Here is a 24199-nt window from a genome sequence, read left to right as displayed (position 1 = left end):
TACATCCTCATCTTCAGCCCTTTTTTTGTATTTTATTTAGAGGTAAGTTCTTGGTGAGTTGTTTAGGGTCTCACTGAACTGCTGAGGCTGGTTTTGAATTCACAATTCTCTGGTCTCAGCCTCCCAAGATGCTGGAATTACAGGCAAGTGCCACCATGCCTGGCTCCCATTCTTCTTTTCACATGTCAGTGGGGTTTCCATCGTCATTACTCCACTGGTATCATTTATTTCAAGGGCACCAATTTGTATATCTTACAAATCCAGTGGTAAGTTCCTAACTTTCATCTTATGTAACTTCCCAGCATCCTTCTTACAAAGGATAACCTAGACACAAAATTCCTCCCACCAATGTTCCCCCATCACTCTTGATCTTATCATTTTTCATATTTTCTTCATTGTATATATGAGTCTGAAGTCATTTTATGCTATATATGGATTTCAATATTCATTTTCTCTTTTTGATAGACTGAAAGTCATTAAGGATTCATTTTACTTTGTTTTATGTCCCTAATGCCTACAATACATTCTAGCAACTGTTATGTATATAATACATATTTTTTGTTGATATAATAAAGAAGTTGCAGATATTCAAGAATCTAATATGGCATGAATATGCTAAACAAAAAGTAAATTTAACATTTCTCCATACTTTCAGATCAAGGACACTTGTGTGAACTATCCAATTTTACTTCGTATTGGATAGTGTATTAAGTCCTTTAAATCTATTACTTTGCCTTCCATAATTCAGCAGTTTTTCTGCAAACTTTATTGCTCATTATAGAAACCTGACTTTAATAAAATGTGTTTATGTAACATAATGCACTTATTTAATAAACTTCCAGATTGTTTTTCCATTTTCTTAGAACATAATAAGTACCTCTGAAAAAATACTGGGAACATTATTATATAATTGTTTCGATTCCAGGCTGGACAGCAGCGTTGGTGGGAACAGGAAATTAAAATAAATGGGAATATTCAAAAGGGAGAGTTAATTACATATAACTTGACTGAGCTAATTAAACCAGAGGCTTATGAAGTCCGACTGACTCCTCTCACCAAATTTGGTGAAGGAGATTCAACAATTCGTGTGATCAAATATAGTGGTAAGTGACCTTTTATTTACACATATTTATGTATATATTAAACTACCTGTAAAATTAGTTTGATACTAGCTGTCAAATTTAGATACAAAGTAAAATTTAACATATTGATTTTTTTGAATTATCAGCCAGGTGACCAAAATAAGCAAAACGAAAACAACTCAAAGACCTTAACACCATAAATTTTAGTATTTGTTTGCAAATGTTGAGATATATAATAATTCTTTAGTTAACACTGAACCTGTGTGATGATGTCAATAATCTCTCTGTTTTTGATCCCACAAGTTATGCTGCAGTGTGTCTGCATGCTATCATTTCATATTTTTGATGACCTTAAAACTTATACCTATAAGAAGTTAGGAAGTAGAGTAAAATGTTTTTTGTGTTTTAATAATATTAATAAACTCCACTTTCAGAGAATTTTTAGGTTGACAGAAAATCAAGTAGGAAGTAGAGCACTCCCTCCTAGTGATGCAGCTTCCTTTATTATTGACATCTTAGGTCATTGTTATATTTTGTTAAAACAAAATAATATCAGTATTTCAGTCATTTACCTTAGGATTTGTTGTTTATGTTTTATAGTTATATATGTATTTTGGCAGTGCTTAATATCATTTCAGTATCATACTGAGCAGTTTCAGTGCCCTGAAATCTCCTGTGCTCTACTTACCTGTCTCTCCCACTGCACCACCCTGGCCACTACTGATCTCTTTATTGCCTCAATAGTTTCTCCTTTTTCATAATATTGCACAGTTGGAATCAAATGAGTACATAACTGTGATAAGCACTGACTTATTTCACTTAATACATGTTTAAGTTTTCTCATGTCTTTTATGGCTTCCTAGTCTATTTCTTTTCATTGTTAATGAATATGCCACTATCTAAATGCAGCACAGTTATCTATTCACCTGCTGAAAGACACCTTAGTTGCTGGGTTTTTTGTTGTTATTGTCCTTCTGGTTGGTGGTCTTTTTTTTTTCTCAGATTGCTAATGTACATAAACGAGTGTGTGTGTGTGTGTGTGTGTGTGTGTGTGTGTGTGCTAGTTGATACTATACATTTTGAACTATACATATAATTTTTTCACTACTTAAATGTCCTGTTGGAGTAAAAATAGAAACTAGTATAGAAATACGAAAAAATTAAAAGTTGATCTTAAACTTTTTCCCAGACTGATAGCTCTAGGGAGAACAATGGTAATAAGATTTGGAATTATTTTAATGTATTAAAGAGATTAATATTTTATAAGTTGAATTTTGCATGCATTTTAGAACTATAATGTTCAATGAAACTATCTGCCTCAAGAATTTTCAATGTATATTTTAGGACTGAATGAATCATTGGTAAAATATTTCATATTTGTTTCATTCTCTCAGTGGAATATCATTCTTTCATATAATTTATTATCAGGGCTTGAGATAAGAAGATAATAGAAGGTTTTCTTTGCTGCTGAAATTTTCCGTATTATTTAGTACTAAATATATATTTTTGTACTAAAGGAGGAAGCACTGAATACTGCCAAAATAAAAAAGAAAGTGAAACTATTAAAATTTTATTAAACTCATTTGTGTCCACATTAAATTTCCACTAAAAATTAAGAAATATGATGTAGATTAGAATATTTGTAGGCAATCAAGTAATATAAAAAACACTAAAATAATTTTAAATCTTAAATATGATCCTCTAAAATATGTGGGTTTTTATGTTTGTGACATAAATATCAGTTCCATGAGTCTGTAAGATAGACAACTATAAAACCCCGGTATATTTTTCTAAGGTTTTTCATTTCATATGTTTTAAAAAATATGAATAATTACCTGCTCTTATCTAACATTAATGCTTCCTGGCACTAAATTACAAAATAACAATTTCATGGTTGTGCTTTAAAAACTTCATTAATATTAATTTATTTCAAAGATGAAGATATTAGGACACAGAAAGTATTGATGTCCTGAAAGACTAAACAATGCTGAAATGACCAGGGTTCATGCTCCTATTTACCACTTTGCTCAAAGTTTAGGAGATCACTTTTCTTAAACAGATATAAAAAAATTCATAAGTTTAACAGTTTTTACTGAAAATTCTGAGACAGCAAATTAAAATGATTAAGAGATGTGGCAAATATATATCGCTTATATTTCTGAGTAATTAAAATTGCATTTATATTCTTAGACATGAATATTAAAATATTAAACATTTTAATTAAAATTGCATTTAAATAATAAAGATTTGGGCAAACCATAATGATACATAAGCATTGTATTAGTCTTCTTGGAGTGCCATAACAAAATACCATAAGCTGGCTGTATTGAAAAAGCAAATTCATTTCTCACAGTTGTATAAGCCAGACGATCAGGGACTTTGGTTGGTTTCTGGGGAGGGCCCCCTCCTGGATTGGGGATGAATGCCTTCTTGCTGCATCCTCACATGGCAGAGAGTTCATTCTCACTGTCTCCTCCTCCTCTTATAAAAGACACCAGTCCCATTAAGTTAGGGCCACACCCATGACCTCCTTTAACCTAAATTACCTCCCTAAGTCCCCTGTCTCAAAGATAGTCACACTGGAGATTAGGCTTCAACATATGAAATTTGAATGAACACAATTCAATATGTAACACGTTTGTAAGAAATTACCCAAGCAAATAGAAATGGAAGAGGAAAATATGGAATCATCGTTCTATTTAGAATTTAAGATTGCCTATTTTCACAAAGTTAACTGTGCTGTTTATATAGTAAATTTGGGAAATACAATATTGTAGCAATGCCAGGCACTGTGGCATAAGCCTGTAATTCCAGAGCCTTGGGAGGCCAGCCTCAAAGCCAACCTCAGCAACACAGTGAGAACCTGTCTCTAAATAAAATGCAAATTAGGGCTGGGGTTGTGTCTCAGTGATCAAATGCCCCTGAGTTCAATCCCCAGGATCAACTCCCCAAAGTGTGTAGCAGACCCAAAATTCATTCTAGTCAGAAATTGCATATAGACAAAATATTTCTTAGAAGTAATTTAATTCAAAATACATCTTTAAAAGACAGTACATAGAATTATTTTTATAAATTTGTTATTTTCAATATAAAACAACTTTTTATCAATTTATTTTTCAAATTTAATATATCTTGGTGACTTGCAAGGAAACATATTCCTTTTAGTCTACTTTTAGAGCAACTAGTAAATGGGTAGTTCCTTCTTTGTGTCATTCTTCCATAATTTGCAGTGTGAAATGCAGAATAAGGAAAACAACAAAGGTAATGGGAATTTTCTTTTATGTGTAGAAACAGTGTGAATATTGGAAAGTCAATTTGTTAAAATTAATCTAAATGTATTAATAGAAAAATGAACATGCTTCAGGCATGTATATGTGTTTTGACCTATCATACTAGTAATGTGCAAATTTTCATAAAGGTGGTTAATGCAAACACTAGGAAAATAATGATACAACATTCTGCAGGGCAAGTTAACTACCCATTATCATTATGAAAAATATAATTTGTTCTGCTTCTCAGAATTTACATGATACCATTTTATCTTGTAAATTAGATATATTATTGTTAATGTTTCAGCAAAATTTAAAGGATGCATTTCTTTTTTGGGTATAAGTCCATTGACATGTATTGTAACAGTTTTCTGAAACAAATATTCCTTTTGGTGCACAGAAACATAAAATGTGTTGGTTATCGTTTCAGAACTACCTGTGTGCAAATTATGTGTGTGTTTTTGTGTGTGTGTGTTAATTGAATTAAACGAAGTGACTTGGAAGTAGCTATTTGTTATAGAACAGATGACATAATGTGAAGATTGTTATTTTTGTATATGCCGTATTATTTCAGTAGAAATAGAAACAGTAAAAAACAAAGGTATGGACTCTGTTGGATAATTACTTTCATTTTTAAACCATCTAGATAATAGGTCACCCTACGGTCAGTCTCAGTTTTAATTTCTGGATTTTGTATAGTACTGGCTGAGATATGAAAGGTCAGCAACTCCATTCCTTGGAAAATGAACAAATCCCCCATGTTATTTAGCATTGATCTTTTGGTACTTTGAGGCTGTTATTGCTGAGATTCAAACTAGATTGCATTCAATCCTCTAGAAGAAAATGGATTGCAGTTATAATTCTCCATGACCACACTGGGGAAGTTCATTAAGTTTTGGTAAGAAACTATGAGAGACTGAAAAAACTGATTGGATTTTATTTATAAAAGATATTCAAGTCTTGCTAATGTATCTCTCCCCCCTCCCCTTACCTTGTAGCTCCTGTAAATCCTCATTTAAGTAAGTATATTTTTATTTTAAAAACCACAATGTATTTCATAATTAAAAAATAAGACATGTATAAATGAATATATGAAAATAATAAGTCTACAAATATATTTAGCAACTGGTCTTATTTGATTTGAAACAGTAGTTTAGAATCAGTGGAACTGGCAGCATATGTGAATTTTAAATTTCAAAGTCTATGGTATGAAAACAAATTAATACTGACAACTTTGTTTATAAATATTCCTAAATATAGAACTGTTTCTCGAATCTGCTTAATATTTGCTATTTCTGTAACTATAAAATTATTTGGTTTTCTTTGTGGGATTTCATTGTTTTTTATAAGCTTCTTTGATTTTCACTCTTTGAATTTCTGTATTCCTCCCATAAAAGAGTGTGGTTATTTAGAAAATTGGCATTTAGATAGTTTGATATTTTTGCATGAATCACTACTTTGAATCTCAATATATTTGTTCTGATTTAAGTTATAAATTCTTTAAAGTCATTAAATTTTGAAGTTTTGGGAAATTATTTTTCTTTATGAGTGCAAGATGAAATACAGTATGTATATATGAAAAATATTTCTAGATGTAGAAACATTCCTACTTTTGAAAAGCAACTTTGAAATAATAAAAGGATTACCATGATGACCTATTCTAACTTATCAATCCATGAGAGTTTTTTATTTTTAATGTAAAGTTAGATTTTTGACAGTTCTAAAAAATGAACAAAGAGGGTAGGTGGGCAGAAGAGGGCTTTTATTGTCTTTCCATCTCTTGTGGAGGAATATGGGAAATAAAGTTAAATTTTGAAACTGTGAAATGCAGAATTTTGAAATATCTTTACTTCTGTGTAGCTCCTGAAACTCTGCCAAAATAGTATTGTAATTAGGAAACTAGTAAGAATTCAGGATCCAGTCAATCCTCAGTTTTATATCTTTGTGGAACTCATGGATTTTATTACTTCCCATTTTATGAAATATTTTAATATTTAATATTACATTGGATTTTGATAAGTTTATACAGCTCAGTGCATTTTTATTATCAAAAATTATTTTACTCCAACAAACTTTTTATTAATAAGCTTTCTTGTAATTATTTATCCCATTTAAATCACAAAATTATGATGGTCCCAAATGATGGTGTTTTTTTTTTCTTCTTTTGTCATTTTATATGCCAGCTTTTATAAAATCTCTCCAATAATAGTTCCCCTCCCCATAAAGACATATGTTTTTGGAAGTAATTAAATATTTATATTGCACACAGTTTTATACCATTGAATTACTTTAATTATAATATTGCAAACAACATATCACACATAAAATATCCTAAATTATGTACAATTTTAGTCATATATCACATTCCATTGTTTTTATAAGCTATAAATATTATTTCTTAATTTTACTATGAGAACCTTATATATTCAGGCTTTAAATAGTCTTTTTCATTTTTTAAGATAAGAACAAATATAATTTAAGTGTCAAAATTAAATTACAAAAAGGAAATGGTTAAACAGTGTTATAAAAATCATTATATGTAATTTTAAATAACATATTTGTCAGCATTTCTATAAACTGAAATCTTCTACTTTATATATGCTATCTGACCTCTTTTTTTGTATATACATAATACATAATTAAACAACTGAAAACTTTTAAAATTAAACAGTGCTCTGTAATTATCACAACTCTAAAGCAGCAACTAAAGGAATCTCATTTTGTACCTAAAAGATATTTAAAGAATTCTATTTCATATAAGTACCCTGCTGTTACATTATATCTTTGATTGCTAGCACCTAATGGTTGTGTCTTATTTATATCAGCTACTGAAATGTGTCCAATAAATATTTTATGTGGAATATTGTTTATCCAGAAATTTACAGATTTATATTCCCTTAAGTGCTCACATTTCCTGTAACCTACCTACCCAAAGTATAAAATAAATATACAAAGAGATATATAGCAAATCTTTGATTTGACAAACCAAAAGAAGACAAAAAGTTAATCCTTAAATGTATAAGGAAAGAATTCTCTTTTATTTTTGTTTGTGTCAGTAGTTTCAATTAATTCAGGGATAAGAATAAAAAGGGCTCCATTCCCAAGGATATCTAATAAATCTAACCTATTGATTGGAAGGGACTCAAATTGGAGTCTGTTAAATGATTTTGTCTATGGATTGCAATGAATCTGAATTCTGTTTTTACTTCATCATGTTATAGCTGACTTAGTCAACATTTTCTACTCTGTGAGCCTCATGTGTAAGGCTCATGTGTAAACCATTACTATGGTTTCTTAGAGTTGTTATTAGGTTGGATAAAATGTATACTTTGCTTAATTTTCTCACTTAATGATATACACTATTTAATTATGTTTCAAGTAAACCTTATCCAACTTGTTTATTTATACCTTTTTTCAAGCAGAGTATATCCCACTAAGAAAACTTTTGATATCTAGAAACATTACTACCACCCATATTTTAAGGAAAGTTGAAAATGTCTATCTCTGAAGTTGTGTTGGATCTGAACTCAAAATATAGTAGGCATCAAAGAATTCCTGTCCCTCTACAGCACATCATGAAGTCTTTTTTATTATTTTACTTCAAATAAATTTCAAACATTTGGCAAATCCACATTCAACAAAGTACAGAAGATGACTGCTTTTCAAAATAATTTGCTATTATCTTTCCCTAAGCAAACTTCCACTTGTGCCAATGGGTATTCATAAAAGCATCTCTAGACTTAGCATGAAAAATTATAAATGAAAGGTCTATGTCTTTCAAATGCCATGAGGTAAATTAATAAAGCTCATCTTCTAATTTCAATTTGGTTTTTATTTTCCTATACTTATAAAAGGAAAGTTAGGGAAAGTCTCCAGGCATAATTCAAGCTTGAATTATATTTCAGTTATCTGGACATTTCTCAGGAAAAGGGTTTGAGTTTTAATTATTCAGTATAATACTGATTTACATATAAAAATAGTTTCTCTTTTTCATTAAAATTTCAATAGTTTTATGTTTAGCTATAATCTTGTATATTAAGGCTCTGATGTTATCATCATGATCTTACATTTCTATTGCTATATAATGTTAGAAAAGTTTTTAATATAAATATTACAATGTTATTAATTTAAATTAATCTTAGTTAATTTAATTAAAAAATTTTAACAGGAGAATTTCACTGTGGATTTGAAGATGGTAACATTTGTTTGTTCACCCAAGATGATACTGATAATTTTGACTGGACAAAACAAAGTACTGCAACAAGAAATACAAAATATACTCCTAACACAGGACCTAATGCTGATCGCAGTGGCTCCAAAGAAGGTATGAGGGTATGCAGTGTAGTGTTCATAACAACCAGAGATTTTTAAAATGTTATCAATGAACCATAAGAGTATTTAGCCATATATATCACCATTATGGAATAAAACATTATATCATATTAGTAGGATCAATAATTTAGATAATTCCAAAGTTTGTAGACATTAATTTTTTTCTCAGAACTCTCTAACATAAAAAGTTGAGAGGTCAGAAAGTTGTTTTTGTTTTGTTTTGCTAATTCAAGCTTAAAATTCTAATTTCCCCCAAGTTTTTGTACATTTTATTTTAATTTAAATATTTTTATTCAAATGTAATTTAAAGATCATTCTTTTTTTATGCTAACGTTGTCATCAGTTGTTTGTGTGTATGTAAATGAGATGTAAATCCTCCTATTGATCTTTATTTTGTATGAAACTCAAAATCTTCTCAATGGTTTGAAATTCATGTTTCTCAATAAGAGAGTGCTTAAACATTTTTTTGTCATTTTAAGGTTTTTATATGTACATTGAAACATCTCGACCCAGATTGGAAGGTGAAAAGGCTCGACTTCTCAGTCCTGTTTTCAGCATAGCTCCAAAAAATCCTTATGGACCTACAAACACTGCGTATTGTTTCAGCTTCTTTTATCACATGTATGGACAACATATAGGTAAGATGGCAAGAAGTTTTGTTCTTGTAAACTAAATAACAAGAAACAGTTTCACACAAAGTATGAAAATAATTTTAGTCAAAAAAATGCCATGATTGGCTTTTTAAATGACTTACCTACTAATTTCAAAATAAGATGTCAAGCATTTCTTCCCATCATTTAATCTCCAAAATTCAGATTTTAATTTGAAAATCAGAGCAAATTCCTCCATTCTTCTGGAACCCTAGTTCAGCCAGATCATCAATGCATTTCATTCTTCAGGAGATCTTCTGGCAGATTTGACATAGCATAATTTAGGCTGTTTCTTTCTAATGAAATTAGATTGAATAGTGACTTGAGGCATCTTGATGAAAGGGAATATTGTCATACTGCATCCATGAATTTGGAATATTGACATGATATCTTCTTCTTGATAAAGTGGTATGCGTTAACTTGTTCTACTTGTGTTAGAAATATATAATATGAACTGTTATGGATGTATTTTTAGTCTTTATTCAATGTGAATGGATAAATGTGAATGTGAACATTTACACCATTTGCGGCATAAATGTTACTGTTTACTTATAAGACCCTGTTCCAGACCATATAAGGCAATATCATATATTCTACAAGAGCTCTACTCTATAAACATTCTAAAATAGACTGAAGCATTTCTAGCCCCACAGAAGTTAAACAAGGAATTATGGATCTGTATCTAAGTGAAGAAAGAAGCAATCCTTCAAAACAAAGGAAAACATTTCTCCTGGGTATGCAGGAAGGGTATGTTTTCCATAGGCAGAGAGGATTAAGTTCTGATAATGAAGAAGCAAATTTGGAATGTTAGGACATTAGTGTCTTGATATAAATTAATAAAATAAGTATAATATAAATAATAATATAAATATATCATAATATATTTAAACATAGTATAAATATATAATAAAAAATAATATAAATATATTTGCATTCATAAAAGTTGGTACATAATCTATATCAGCTAGTATACTATTTAAACTGAGTCATCCTCTTGAGTTTGTAAAATTAAGCATCACCTATCCATTTCTTACAGTAGAGAAAACTGAACCTCAAGAAGTTTATATGAATTGCCAAGTAATACTGTGCTTAGATTCAAACTCATAGTCAATAACACTATGACCAGTATTCTTCACAGTGTAGCAATAGGTGACAGTCTGGAAAGATAGCTTTTGTAAAGTCGAAAAGCATCCTCGACAAAAAGTAAGCAGACCTCAGCTGGATGTTCACTGTAGCACTCAGTCACTCTAAGACTTTACAGAAGTCACTTAGAATGCCTGGCTTTTAGTTTCTCCATCTGCAACATGGGAATAATATTTTGTGCTTCAGAAAACTGTGGTTAAATGAGATAGCATATGTACTATTTTCTGTCAGATGTAGACACTCACAGTCTTGGGTTAATTTGAATCTTGAATAGCAGTAATAGCAATAACAAAGTAACAGCTGACTTTCATGTAGCACTCATCATGGACCAGGCACCTCACAATTTATTGCTCTTAGTTTTCAGTATAAACATTTGTACTCACTAAAGCAATTATCCTTTTTCACAGATAAGGAAACTGAAATACAAAGAATTTTCAGAATTTTGATTATCATGCCCATGAAATAATTGATAAGTAGGGGCAGCAGAACACCCACTTGGGGACCTGGACTCTGAGTCTGCCTGTTCATTTTGCCAAGAAGGATTATGGGAGTGTCATGAAAGCTTAGCTGAACATGTGACTCTTGCTTAGTGATCAGAGTGAATTATCACAGATTCTGTGCAGGCACAGAGCGCAAGATCTTTGATTTAGGAAAATACATTTGTAGGAGTGAGTAAATTTATTGGGAAACAAAAAGTAGACTAGAAAAAGTAGAACTTCTTCATTATCAGAACATTATCAGAAAGCTATGAAACACTCCTGGTGTCATGATGGCATAAATTATGAATGGAAACAAAACTCCACATAGTCATTTATTGTCTGATTATTGTTTTATTAACGAAAGTAGGATTAGCTCAACACCATTTCTTCTTAGTAGTTGATCATGTATATTTTATTTCAATTACTCTCTATTTTAAATGTATTTTGCGGACTTTCTTTTTTCCCACTTTACCTTAGGAAAGGTATATTTTGTATTGAGTTCTTAGAACAATCGTTTGATTTATTTTAAAGTATAAAATAATGTCTTTATATGTGAGGCTGAATCTTTTAAGCTTCCTTGCAAATGAATCCCAAGTAATTTAATATACTTTCAACCTAACGATTGTTATTCATATCCTCTTTGCTGTCAGTGAATATCCAGTTGACTTTCTGCTAGCATTTTTCATAGTTTTTCAAGGGCAGAGCTCAGGAGAGCAGTTCTCTCTTTCCCTATCAACTATTTTGAAGCCTTTAGTATCACTTTCTCAACTTCATCAACTCATTGACGGTTGTAGTTTGGGTATCAGCTCTGTCCCTCTGAGCAGAACATAGGCATGCTGCTTATTAAAACTCTAGCAAACATACCTGTTCCAGACATTAGGTAATCCATTAGGAATACGTGAGAATGGGTGTACCTCATTTTAATGCAGTACATCTTATTACATTTCCCAGATACTGAATTTTTTACAAACTGAAATTTTGTGGCAATCCTGCATCCAGAAAAATCTGTCAGCATTATTTTCCCAGCAGCATGTGCCTCTTTGTTACATTTTGATAGTTTCTACACTATTTCAAACTTTTTCATAGTTACTTTCTGCCATGGTGACCAGAGATCTTTGTAGTGGTGGTTATAACTCTTTTGGAACACCACAGACCACATCCACATAAGATGGGGAACCTCATCAGAAATGTGTGTGTTCTGAATTTTCCAGGAAGTTCCACCATCTCTCTCTCTCTCTCTCTCTTTATGCTTGGGCCTCCTACTTCCGTAAGACACAATACTGAAATAAGGCCAACTAACAATCTTACAAAGTCCTTTAAGTGTTCAAGACAAGAATCACACATCTGTCACTTTCAATCAAAAGCTAAACATGAAAAAAAAAAAAGCTAAACATGATCAAGTTTAGTAAAGAAAGCATGTCAAAAGCTCAGAGAAACAAAAGCTATGCCTATTGCACCAGTTAGCCAAGTTGTGAATGCAAAGGAGTTCTTGAAAGAAATTAAAAGTGCTGCTCCAATGAACATACAAATTATAAGAAAATGAAACATTGTGGATGTGGAGAAAGTTGTAGTGATCTGAATATAAGATCAAACCAGCCTCAATATTCCCTGAGTCTAATCCAGAAGAAGGCCCTGCTCTTCAATTCTGTGACAGTTAAGAGAGGAAAAGAGGTTCTAGAAGAGGCTCGTTCATGAGGTCTAAGGAAAAGAGGTATCTTCACAACACAGAAGTTTAAGGTGAAGCAATCAGTGCTGATGTGGAAACTGGAATATGTGGTCTAGAAGATCTAAGAAGACAGATAAAGGAGGCATCACTATACATGAGATTTCAATGTAGGCAAACATTATATTGGAGTACAAGGGCATCTAGGGCTTACATATATAGAGAAGAGAAGTCCATGCCTGGTTTCAAAGCACCAAAGGATAAATTAACACTCTGTGTTAGAAGCTAATGCAGCTGGTGAATTTATATTAAAGCTAATGCTCATTTAACAATCTAGAAATCCTAGGACACTTATTTTTGTGCCTGCAAGCATATAATTCATTCTGAAATTCATGAATCAAGGAGTAATTTTTGACTTTCAATTGGTATTATTTAAGAATTACATTTTGTAAAGACTTTAGCTGCCATAGATAATGATTCCTCTTTGGACCTGGGGAAAGTAAATGAAAAACCTTCTGGAAAGGATTCAACATTCTAGATGCCATTATGAACATTCGTGATTTATGGAAAGAGGTCAAAATGTTAACATTAACAGCTAGCCTGGAAGATGTGGTTGATTCCAGTCCTCAGATGTGATGAGTTCAAGATTTCAGTGGAGGCAGTAACTGTAGGTATGATGGAAATAGGAGAACTGGAATTAATAATGAAGACTGAAGATGTGAATGAACTGCTACAATCTCATAATAAAACTCTAACTGATGAGGAGTTAATTCATTTGAATGAGCAAAATGACTTCTTGAGGTAGAGTCTATTCCTGGTAGAGATGCTGAGCAACTGACCGTAGTAGCAAAAAAAGATTTGGGGATATTACAAAAATTTAGTTGAATCAGACAAGGTATGAGTGATTAATTCCAAAATACTCTCGGATAGTATCACATGCTTTGGAAAAGCCTTTTGTGAAAGTAAGAATCAATTTGGAAAACTTCATTATCACCTTATGTTAAGAAAGTGCATAACCAATCCAACTTTCAGCAACCATTACCCTGATAATTCAACGGTCATCAATATGGAGGCAAGACCCTCCACCAACAAAATGAACGTGTCTTGCTGAGGTTCAACTGATTGTGAGCATTAAAACATTTTCAGGTATGTAGGTTTTTATATATAATTCTAATTCACACTTAATGAACTACAGAGTAATCTAAACAACTTTAATACATACTAGGAAACCAAAAAAAACCCTCTTTATATTGTAATATTTGCTTTATTACAGTTGTCTAGAACTGAACTCACAATATCTTCAAGATATGCCTGTACTTTATTAAGGAGATGTTGCTTGTAGTTAAAAACCTTCCTTCTTTGCATATATCATTCCCAAACCCTCATTTATCTGTTAACTTACAATCACTGGTTTTACAAATTGCATTTTAATTGTATTCTTTCTTTTGGAAATCCAGGTTTAAAAGTGACTTTTTCTGGATTTATAATAGCTCAATTTTATTTACTTGTTGGGTAATTTTAAATAAATTTTGAAGTTTTAACTGTGAGTAAGTAACAACATATTATTAAGAAGAGTAGTCATTGTCTAATAATGCAAAACTGGGTGTTATGTTACCTAGAAGAGAGTCCTGTTTGAAATAAACTCAAATATGTTATATTACTTACCTTCTGCTGCATAGCAAGTTTTCCCAAAATTTTACAGCTTAAAATAGCAAATACTTCTTATCTCAGAGTTTTTGTGGGTCAGTAATATGGATATGACTTAGTTGGGTGCCTGAAGCTCAAGATCTCTCATTAGGTGGTTGTCAAACTGTCCAGCAAATTACTTCAGTCTAATTTGACTCAACTTGGGTGGGGAAATATACTTCCAAGCCTACTTGCTTGATTTTATCAGGCTTCATTTTACCTCACATTGGGGCATGTTTCTTGCTGGCTATTGAGGGGACGCCTCTCTGAATTTCCCGACTGGCAGATCTTTCTACAGAGCCATTTCATGACAGGGAGCATCCTTCTTTCAAATCAAGAAATCCACACAAGAGAGGGAGCAAATGAATGCTGAGGAATTTTCATAACCTAATGTCTTAATTGATATTCCATAATATTGTTGCATTCTAATGATTAAAACTGAGTTGATAATTCCAGCCTGTATTCAGGGAGGAGATTACATGAGTATTAATGACAGGAAGTTGAAATTATTAAGAGACAATTTAGAGTCTGCCACACTGATGTAATTTATGTTAGTTAAATGTTTCATCAAAATTTACTAAAGAAAGAAACATTCCCAAATGAAAGTTAGAGTGTGTTAACCTTTAGCTGTTGATTTACATGTAAATGATATGACAGCTGGCTATTGATAATAATATATCAGTATTCCTATAACTCCTAGCTGGCATTTTAATTCTAAATGAATCAGTTGAGTTTCTAATGTTCTTGCAAAAAAATTGAATCTCATATGAGGTCACTAGATATGACATAAGCTTATTAAAAGCCAGTAAGATATATATATATATATATATATATATATATATATATGTTTCTACAGAGAAGGATATAAGATTTAAGCATCATATCATATCAAAAATTAAAGATAAAAATACAAAAGGCATTTATGAATACATTTGTTGAACTTGATAAGAATGGTTTAGTAAAAGTATGTCTCTAGAAAGTTAATCTCACCAGAAAAGGAAGGGAAAGGAGTTCATTAATGAATTGTACTCTTCTCTGAGAAAGAAGAGATAACATAGAGATGTGGGGTTGTGAAACAGTCTGTTTTATGAGAAAAAGAAGAGTCAATAAGGTAAACTTAATGATAAAAAAATCTCAGAGGGTAGAAACCTATGGGAATTCAGTGCTCTGGTAGGGGGTCAGTCTTGAAGAAATGAATTAGTGTTACTTCCAGTGAGGTGAGAAAGCATTTAGTAGGTAGATAGCTTCTGACACACTCCTGGTTGGTAGAACAGGAAATATAGAAGTGAATGTTTGAAGGTTGCCTACGTTACGAGAGTAGTAAATGGGAGTACAAGCTTACCTGGAATATAAAGATTAGAAAGGTTGCAGAGGAGGGTATTAGTCCTCGGGGCACTGAAATGGGTTTTAGGATATAATGAGTCCACGTCACTTCTTGTGTAAAGTGCTGAATTAACCTGCTAACGGATTTCCTCACTGTTTCTTTGGTCCATAATTCCAGGGTAAATATCACTCTCTAAAACTAAAGGACGAATGATCTCGCTGATAAGCGGATGAGGACATATAATGGGGGGTGGGAGGGGCTAGCATTAGGTTTAGGGTTAGGTTTAGAGTTAGGCTAAGGAGAGCGGTAAGAATGAAGGAAAGAAGGACTGTGTAGAGGGAAAAGAGGGGTGGGAGGGGTGGGGGGGAGGGGAAAAATAAAATAAACATCATTACCCTATGTAAACGTAAAAAAAAATAAATAAATAAAAAAATAAAAATAAAAAAATAAAACCAGTAACACATGACCTCCGGGATATATCCCCTCTATCTTCTCCTTGTAATAATTCCCTAGTTTGTTCCAGTCATCCTGGAAAATCTTCAAATTGAGCTCTTACCTGGTCTTCTTTATATATCTTTTGTCCTGCCAAATGGATTCATGATTGAAGTAGAAACAATATCTCCTCCTATGACTTGGTGCCCTGCTTATCAATATTTATTTGAGCCTCAATACCTATTAAAACTAGATTTTTTAAAAAAGTTATGTGATGGGATAAATACATTTTCTTCTTTATAATATTCTAGTCATTCGTAATTTTCCTTCAAAATACAACTGAAGGAGACTGAAACTACTGTTCCCTATCTTCTACTTCTTTTGTTCCCACAACTACTGGTACAAATATCTATGTTCATCACACTGAAATCTTCTTGTTTTTATTCTTTGAGAACAGTGAGCATGCCTTATTTATATTTGATTCTAGAACAACAAATGGTAAATAGATTTTTTAAATGATACAAACTAGATAATTCAGCTTTTGTGTGCACTAGAAAAATAACAAAGGAATTGAAGGTACGGAGTTTAGGGTGGAAATGGAAGAAAATTTTATGAAGACCTTATAAGTTATAAAAATAAGAAAAAAAAGTAATACAGTTATTGACTTAAATTGAATTTGTTCCTAAGTGCTTTGGAAAGTAAAGCAAACCATACTTAGTACTTCCATAAAGATATAAAAATGTTCAAATAAAAAGCGCATGTATTGAAAAACCATAATGTACCAAAGAATAATTTTTTTTTTATTTTGAGCCAAAATATGGTTCAGATAGGTATCCTGAGATGACTGCCTAACTTCATAGAGAAATAGAATTTTAGGAATCTGGAGTTAACTTGTTATTAAGCTTATCTTAATAAAAACATTTTAGTTTATTCTTCATCAAGAGTTGGATTAGAAACAGGAAACAAACTGTAACCAGAGAGGAAGAGGTGCTGGGGAGTAGATGATATTAACTGAGGAATGGAAGCTGTGCACAGGGAGGGAAGGACAAATTGTGGGTTTGGATCTTGGAGCACTCAGGCCTTTAGTGGGGGTGCCGCCTCCTTGGGTCCTTTCTCACTGCCTCCCTGTGCTGCCTGCTGTCTTTGCTTACTCCCAGCTAAGGCTGTGCTGTCCTTGGAGCTGTTCTCTTCCACGATACAATTTTCTGCCATTTCTTGGCAGATATGGCAACCAGTAATGCTGTTCTGAAGAGACTGAAACAGAACAGTGCAGAGGAGGATCAAATTATTGAATAGCTTAAGCAGCAAGTTGCTCTTCTTAAGAAGCAAGCAATTTTGCTGGCAATATTGAGAAAAAAGAAGAAACTTCTAATTGAAAATGCTAAACTGAAGTAAGAAATTAAGAACTGAAACAAGAGCTAATTCAAGCAGAACTTCAAAATGGAGTGAAACAAATACCATTCCCATCTGGTACTTTATTGCAAGTTAATCCCATGCTTTCTGAAAACATGATACAGTCTACACCAGTAACAACCATATTTTCTGGTGCCAAACAACATATAGAATGAGAAGGAGAAGAAGAAAATGAAGAGAAAATTGAAAAGAAAGGAGAGAAGTAGATAAAATCAAATAAAATGATTTTACTTTATAACCTGAGAACTGCAGAGGTGAGGAGAGTACTATCTCAAACAATGGGGATGTGTGATATTTCACCAGAAGTGGAGGGTTTGGTCCTCTCAGCGGGTCTGTTCCTGGAGACTGAATGACTTTTGATGCTTTCCCTGGAGAACCTCACAAGGAGCTGAATCCTAAGCAGATGATTGGAGAGCAGATCAAGCATGAGCTGCACACTAATTAGGAACATGTGGCTAAATGCCAAGGAGCTCCTTCTGAAGAGACAGGGGAGGGAGCATGCAGGGCTCAAATCATGACCAAGAGTAGAATCAAATGAGATAAAGTGCTTCCATTAATGAAATACAGTTGGAATGTATTTGTAACTAAAAGAAAAAAAAAATAAGAGGGATTAAATCTGACTAAATATGTTGGTGTACAAAGATTTTAAACTAAGGACTTAAATATTTTTTGTAATAAGATATAGATAATGCATAGGTGCCAATATTTTGAATGTTTTGCGGGGGTCTGACTTGTATTCCCTTCTGGGTCAAAGACCATATTTCTTCTGCTTCTATTTAGAAACATCAAAACTCTTGCTAATATCTTGAATTTATTCCTCAAATAGGAAATTTCACATTTTGGGATTCCCACACTCCCTAAAGTTTAAACACCATATGAAAGGATATTTGGGATTGAAAAATGATGTTAGGAGGATAATGTGTCCTCATTTTAGAGCTTTGACTGCACTGACTGTAAAAGGATCTCAATTCAATAAATATGTAATTTCAAAACTCTTGTGTATGATAAATTCTCAAAATTAAGTTCCTTATGAAAGAAGATAGCTGAGGGAATCAATACAGATATTAGTATTCTCCACTTAAATATTAGAGATTAACAACCAACCCACAGGCTGTTTGATAGTTGATACTATGTCACTTTTTCTGTTAGTAACTAGTCAATGATTTCAGTGAAGTCCTGTTTGCTGTAATACTGAAAATACAATGTCATCATATGACAGTACTGAAGACAACGGTTCAGTAAACTGTTTTGTTAAATGAAATGTATTTAGAAGGGAAGGGGAAAGGTAGAATTTAGCCATAATTTATTACCAATCATGCAATAATCACAATCTTATTATACACACTTATCATAAACCCTCTCATAAAGCTATTATGCAATCCTAATTTATTTACTTTTTAAATCTGTGGTTTGGAACCACCAACTACCTACAGATTTATTTTCCTCCTATACAATTCTTCATTGATGATTGTCATTTAGACAATACATAGTAGAAGCTAATATGCTTAAGCAAAATTAATGGTATGAATTCACTGAAAAAGGCTAGTTTTTCAAAATATAGAAGTATTATTTTTAATGTAATTAATGGTTAATGTTATTTTGTCAACTGAATGAGTGGAAAGCAAATAGCAGGTTTTTTTTCTTACTTAGTGTAAAAAATTTAACTATTGAAAATAAGTACTTGTGTTTTTTTTTTTTTTAAATGTAGTCCTATATTTACTCATTTCAATTCAATGAAATGAATTGTAACCTGCTGTATGCCTAGTAGTGTTTAGGGCTTTATCGGATAAAAAAGAATTAATGGTGAAGGTTTTTTATCCATCAAATAGTTTATTTTTCATTAGGGGCAATGAATTAGTAATAAAAGTCCAAAAGTAATACACAACAAACAAATGAGGGAGAGAATACAGAGGGTAAGAGGGTTAAAATAAAAGTTTCTGTGGAAGAGAAGACATGCAAAGAATGCTTCAGAAGACGTAAGTAAGTAGAAAGTGGAAGACAAAGTGTGAGAATAGAGGATGCTCTTCTCATGGGAGAGGAGGGACAGTGATGGAACCAGAGTTCAAAGTTCTGAATAAGGGAACTGACATAGATCAGAGAAACAGACAGCCTGATGAAAGCACTGTTTCAGGAAACTTCTTGGATGCTGATGCAAATTCAACTTGATACCAGAAGGTCTCGTAATAAGTGAAGAAAATGAACTGCCATTTTTTGTTTGAGATATCATTGCAATTATATGTAGAAAAAATTGTATCAATGAATGCACGCAGTCATTTCATTCAAGCAGAAAATAATGGTTTTATAATTTCCCACTTTGTATGTGTGTATAAAACAAATGATGCTAACAACTACCTATCAATATACATAGATCTTGCCTAGTGCAAGATAATTTAGACACATCCTCATCTTTTATGAAATGTGAAACTCAAATTAATGAGTCTATGTTACTGATTATAATAAAATGTGATTTATATGCAAGTGATCTCCAGACCATGGAGTAAACCAAATGACAAATTAATTCATGTGCACTTGACAATTCCAAGTATCTATTGGAAATATGTATGCATGTTTTAGGACATATATTTAAATCATTTACCTAAAACAAATACAATACATATTTATAGTAAAATAATTAAAAGTAAAATTATGTTAAGGACTTAATGAGAGGCAAGAATGAGGAAATAATAATAATAAATAATGTTTAAGCAAATTATGTTTTATACTGTAATTTATATAAAATAAGAATCATGCTATTGCAAAATGCTATGAAAAATCCAAAATATGATCTTTACTCATGATGTAAGAGAATATATGAGACAACTTGTGTCATTGAGCCTTTTTTCTGAAATCATTAAGCAAAAGAGATGAGCAAAGTCCTCTCATATTCCCTCACCTTATTCTTGGGGGAAGGTGATCAGAAGATAAGAATTAGAAGCTAAAAGGGGGAAAAAGAAAGAAAGACACTGTCAGTTTTGCTTAGCTATTCCCAACTATATGGCATTAGAAAATCCTTAGGGATAATTACATTCCTAGATTTTGGTATCTGGAGCCTACTAAAGCATAAACAAAGTTTCTCTGAGGATTTAAAATTACTTTTGAAGGATATTACCCTATCCATCATATTCACTTAAGGAATTTTCTTACTGTAATATGATAATAATGTGCTGAATCAGCTTTGCTGAATCTAAGTTCTCTTGAATATCTTTATGCTATTTCACAAGTTCTAATTTTGTTGACCAAGATGATCTAACACAAGTTTAAATATCTTTTGACACTGCATTAATTCTTTTGTAAATGTTAAGAACAGAAAATCCTACAGAAAATGTTTCAAAATCATTTGCCTAGTAATATAGTTTTTATCATCACCTCCAAAATACATCAATGAATGAGTAATTTGTATTCATTGATTGGGATAAATAATTATTACTATGTACATAATAAGACATTCAAATTACAATAAATTTGGAAGCTTTATCTCAATCAATTATACTTGTGATGTTTTTTTCTTGTAAAACCAGTAGCATTGCTTTTTAAAATTCAATCTAATCTCAGTTAAATACCATTCATTTTGTCTATTCTAAAACCCAATTATAATTCTCAGATAATTCAGACCTGGCTTCTTTTGATCTAGGCAAAATATTGTTAATATAGTATACATTCAGAAAACATAGATTGACATAACTGAAGTCTGAATTTATGTTACATATTTAAAAAGGAATCGTTAATTAAGAAATATAAGCATAATTATAGGCAAAGTATATTCCCTAATTGATAATGTATTAAATAATGACAAAATAACCTGTCATTATTGATATAATAACTGATATATGGTAATATGTGGTTTATTAAAACCTGTATTTTTCACCTTAGGAATATTTCTAAAGATGTTATGCACTATTTGGTTTGTAAATTATAACTAGTTGGTCTAAAAATGATGATCACTCTATTAACTTTTAACAAAATGTCTAATTATTTATTTGATGACAGAATCAATATCCTGTTAACTCAATCAAAATGATGGGTTCATGCTACCTGAGAGAGATAAAATTTACCTATAAAATTGAACAAAAGAAGCTACAATGAAAAATACCACAGGATTACTTTCTATTATTTGTGAAGTAATAGAGAAAATTGACATAGAGACAGAGAGATGGATAGATAGAGAAAAGAGAGGGACAAGGAGATGCAAAAAGAGACAGAGAAAGAGAGAGAGAGAGAGAAAGAGAGAGAGAGAGAGAGAGAGAGAGAGAGAGAGTCCAATGAAGATTACCCAGAATAAAACGAGGCTTATGAAGCACATAGTAGACGCATATGCTGTTGGGAAAAAACTAAGTAACTTCAGGTGAAAGTAATATTTGCTCAGTATATGCCTTGCATTTTATATAAAATACTTCAAAATATGAGCTTTATGAAACAATAAAAAATAAACTAAAACAGTAAAGGAAGAAGAAACTAAAAAAAATGAAGAAGGGATAGTGAGCTCAGGAGAGAATGCAACATCCTGCGTACTACAGTAGCAGGATAAAGGAATGAGAAACAAAAGAACAGAATCCACACCATGGACAATAAAGCCAATACCGGGGAGAAAAAGTCTGAGGTTATAGCTTACATTGAAGGGGAAAGATATAGAAAATGATCAATTTCAAAGCAGAAACTGAAAATGCAAAGCCAAAAAATAAAACAAAAGAAGACATACAAAATTTTATGAGTAAATATGCATCATTCCTTTATACAATATTAGCTAAATGAATCAATATTATAATTAAAGAATAATTGCCTATTACTAAGTGTAATTTATTCCTTTAATATAATTTTAGTTCAATATTATAAAATCTAATGTAATTTACCATCTCAATAAAGTTAACTTTAAATTTTTATCTACTAAAATATTGATTTCGTAATGATTATGATGTAAAACTCAAACTCTGAATTCAAATCCTACCTTCGCTATTTCCTTGCTGTATAACATAGATCAAATTACTTACCCCCTTTAAATTTTTTAATCTATAATGTGGGGATAATACTTTATAGGGTTGAGAAGATTAATTATTTTCTGGAGTAAGTGTCCAACATGTATTTTTGTATTAAAGTTATTATCATCATTAGTATCTCTATGTACAACACATAAAACTTTTAAAAGAGCTGTATCAAATGATGAAATAAGAGCTATCTTAATTATATGTTCAAATAATTCTCGTAGAAGAAAAATGAGACTTACATGAAATCTGAAAAACAATACTAACTGATAACATAAGCCAAAACAATTAGAGTCAAACTATGAGCTAGTCGGTTAGTACATGTTATATTTGTTTCCTATCGATGGTATTACAAATAATAGATAACCACAAACATTGTGACTTAAAGCAGTACAAATTTATTTTCTTATTATTATGGGGAACAGAAATCCAAAATACATATTATGGGACAAAAATCAAGATGTCAGTAGACTGGTTCCTTTGAAGGCTCTGGGGGAAAATCCATTTCCTTGTCTCTTCTAGCTTCTAGAGGCTGCCTGTGTTCCTGATTTGTGGAACTTTCCTCTATTTTCAAAAGCAGTTAACATCTCTGCTATGGCCACCTTCTTTCCTGTATTGAATCTACTTCTGTTTCATTAAGATATGTATGATTGCATTTTGAACCCACTCAGATAATCTAGAAAGTTCTCTCCATCTCCAAATCCCTATTAATTCCTGAAAATTCACAGGTACTAGGAATTAGGACATAGTTGCCTTTGAATCATGTCATGAGAGCAAGTTAGAAAATGAGAGAAACAAAAAGTTTGGAAGTGTTTGCTCAAGGAGAAACAAATTTGATACTAAAACAAATATACCAAATTAAATTTTATTGTTTTATTCTTAGGTGTTTTAAATGTGTATCTACGTTTGAAAGGGCAGACAACAATAGAGAATCCACTGTGGTCTTCCAGTGGGAATAAAGGACAACGATGGAATGAGGCTCATGTCAATATATATCCAATTACTTCATTTCAGGTAAGAAAAGAAGTCATTGCTGATCATAGATTTCTGTGTTGGTGCATAACATCAAAGGTAGATTTTAGGCAAATAGTAAAGGAAGTATTCAGAAATTCTGTGATATGAGTATCACAAAAAACACATGATTAACTTTCTCTTAGTTCTAACACCTGTCTTAGAAAGAGAAATAACCTTTTCCTTTATTAATTAGCACATATTAAATAATATGTTTGAATAAGAATCTATAAAAATTCAAGTTATTTTCCTGGAGAAATGTGATACATTTTTATAAAGTCACATGTGTATGTTTTATACCCTGAAGAAAAATGATATAGTTTTCATAATAAAAATATCCAAATATTTTCCTATTTTTAAAAGGTAATGAAATATAGTTAACAAATATATTCATTTAATAGGATCTATAATTCTATTCCTTATTTCAAAAGGATCAAAATGCATTTTATAACAACATACTTATAGCATTGAATGTTTTTTTCTACTAGTGATTCATTAGGTGCATTTCATTGTTTATATGGTAAGAGTATAGAAAATCAGAGACTGACTCAATTATGCTAATTTTTAATTAGTAGCATGTCCTTTCTTGTAATATAATCTGTAAAATCCTAATTGCTTTAGAGATTAAACTTCTAAATCTAACCAGGATGATAAAAAGGCATACATTCCTTCACACTGGTAAAGAAAAAAGTGAGACTAGCTAATTATCTATAAATACATAAAAGCAAATCAAATCATC

General features: G+C 31.5%; 1 protein-coding gene across 1 annotated transcript in view; it reads left to right on the top strand.

Moving 5' to 3' along the window:
- The window catches only part of Mdga2 (MAM domain containing glycosylphosphatidylinositol anchor 2), a 757479-nt gene that overhangs the window by 722432 nt on the left and 10848 nt on the right, over positions 1-24199 (top strand). The window contains exons 11-15 of the mRNA XM_047541595.1: positions 926-1103; positions 5350-5370; positions 8520-8675; positions 9163-9321; positions 23333-23463. Of these exons, the coding sequence (XP_047397551.1) occupies positions 926-1103; positions 5350-5370; positions 8520-8675; positions 9163-9321; positions 23333-23463 (645 nt within the window). The remainder of the gene's footprint in view (positions 1-925; positions 1104-5349; positions 5371-8519; positions 8676-9162; positions 9322-23332; positions 23464-24199) is intronic.

Source organism: Sciurus carolinensis, chromosome 2 (genome assembly GCF_902686445.1).
Source record: "Sciurus carolinensis chromosome 2, mSciCar1.2, whole genome shotgun sequence".
Taxonomy (NCBI): Eukaryota; Metazoa; Chordata; class Mammalia; order Rodentia; family Sciuridae; genus Sciurus; species Sciurus carolinensis.
This window is presented reverse-complemented; position numbering and strand designations above follow the sequence as displayed.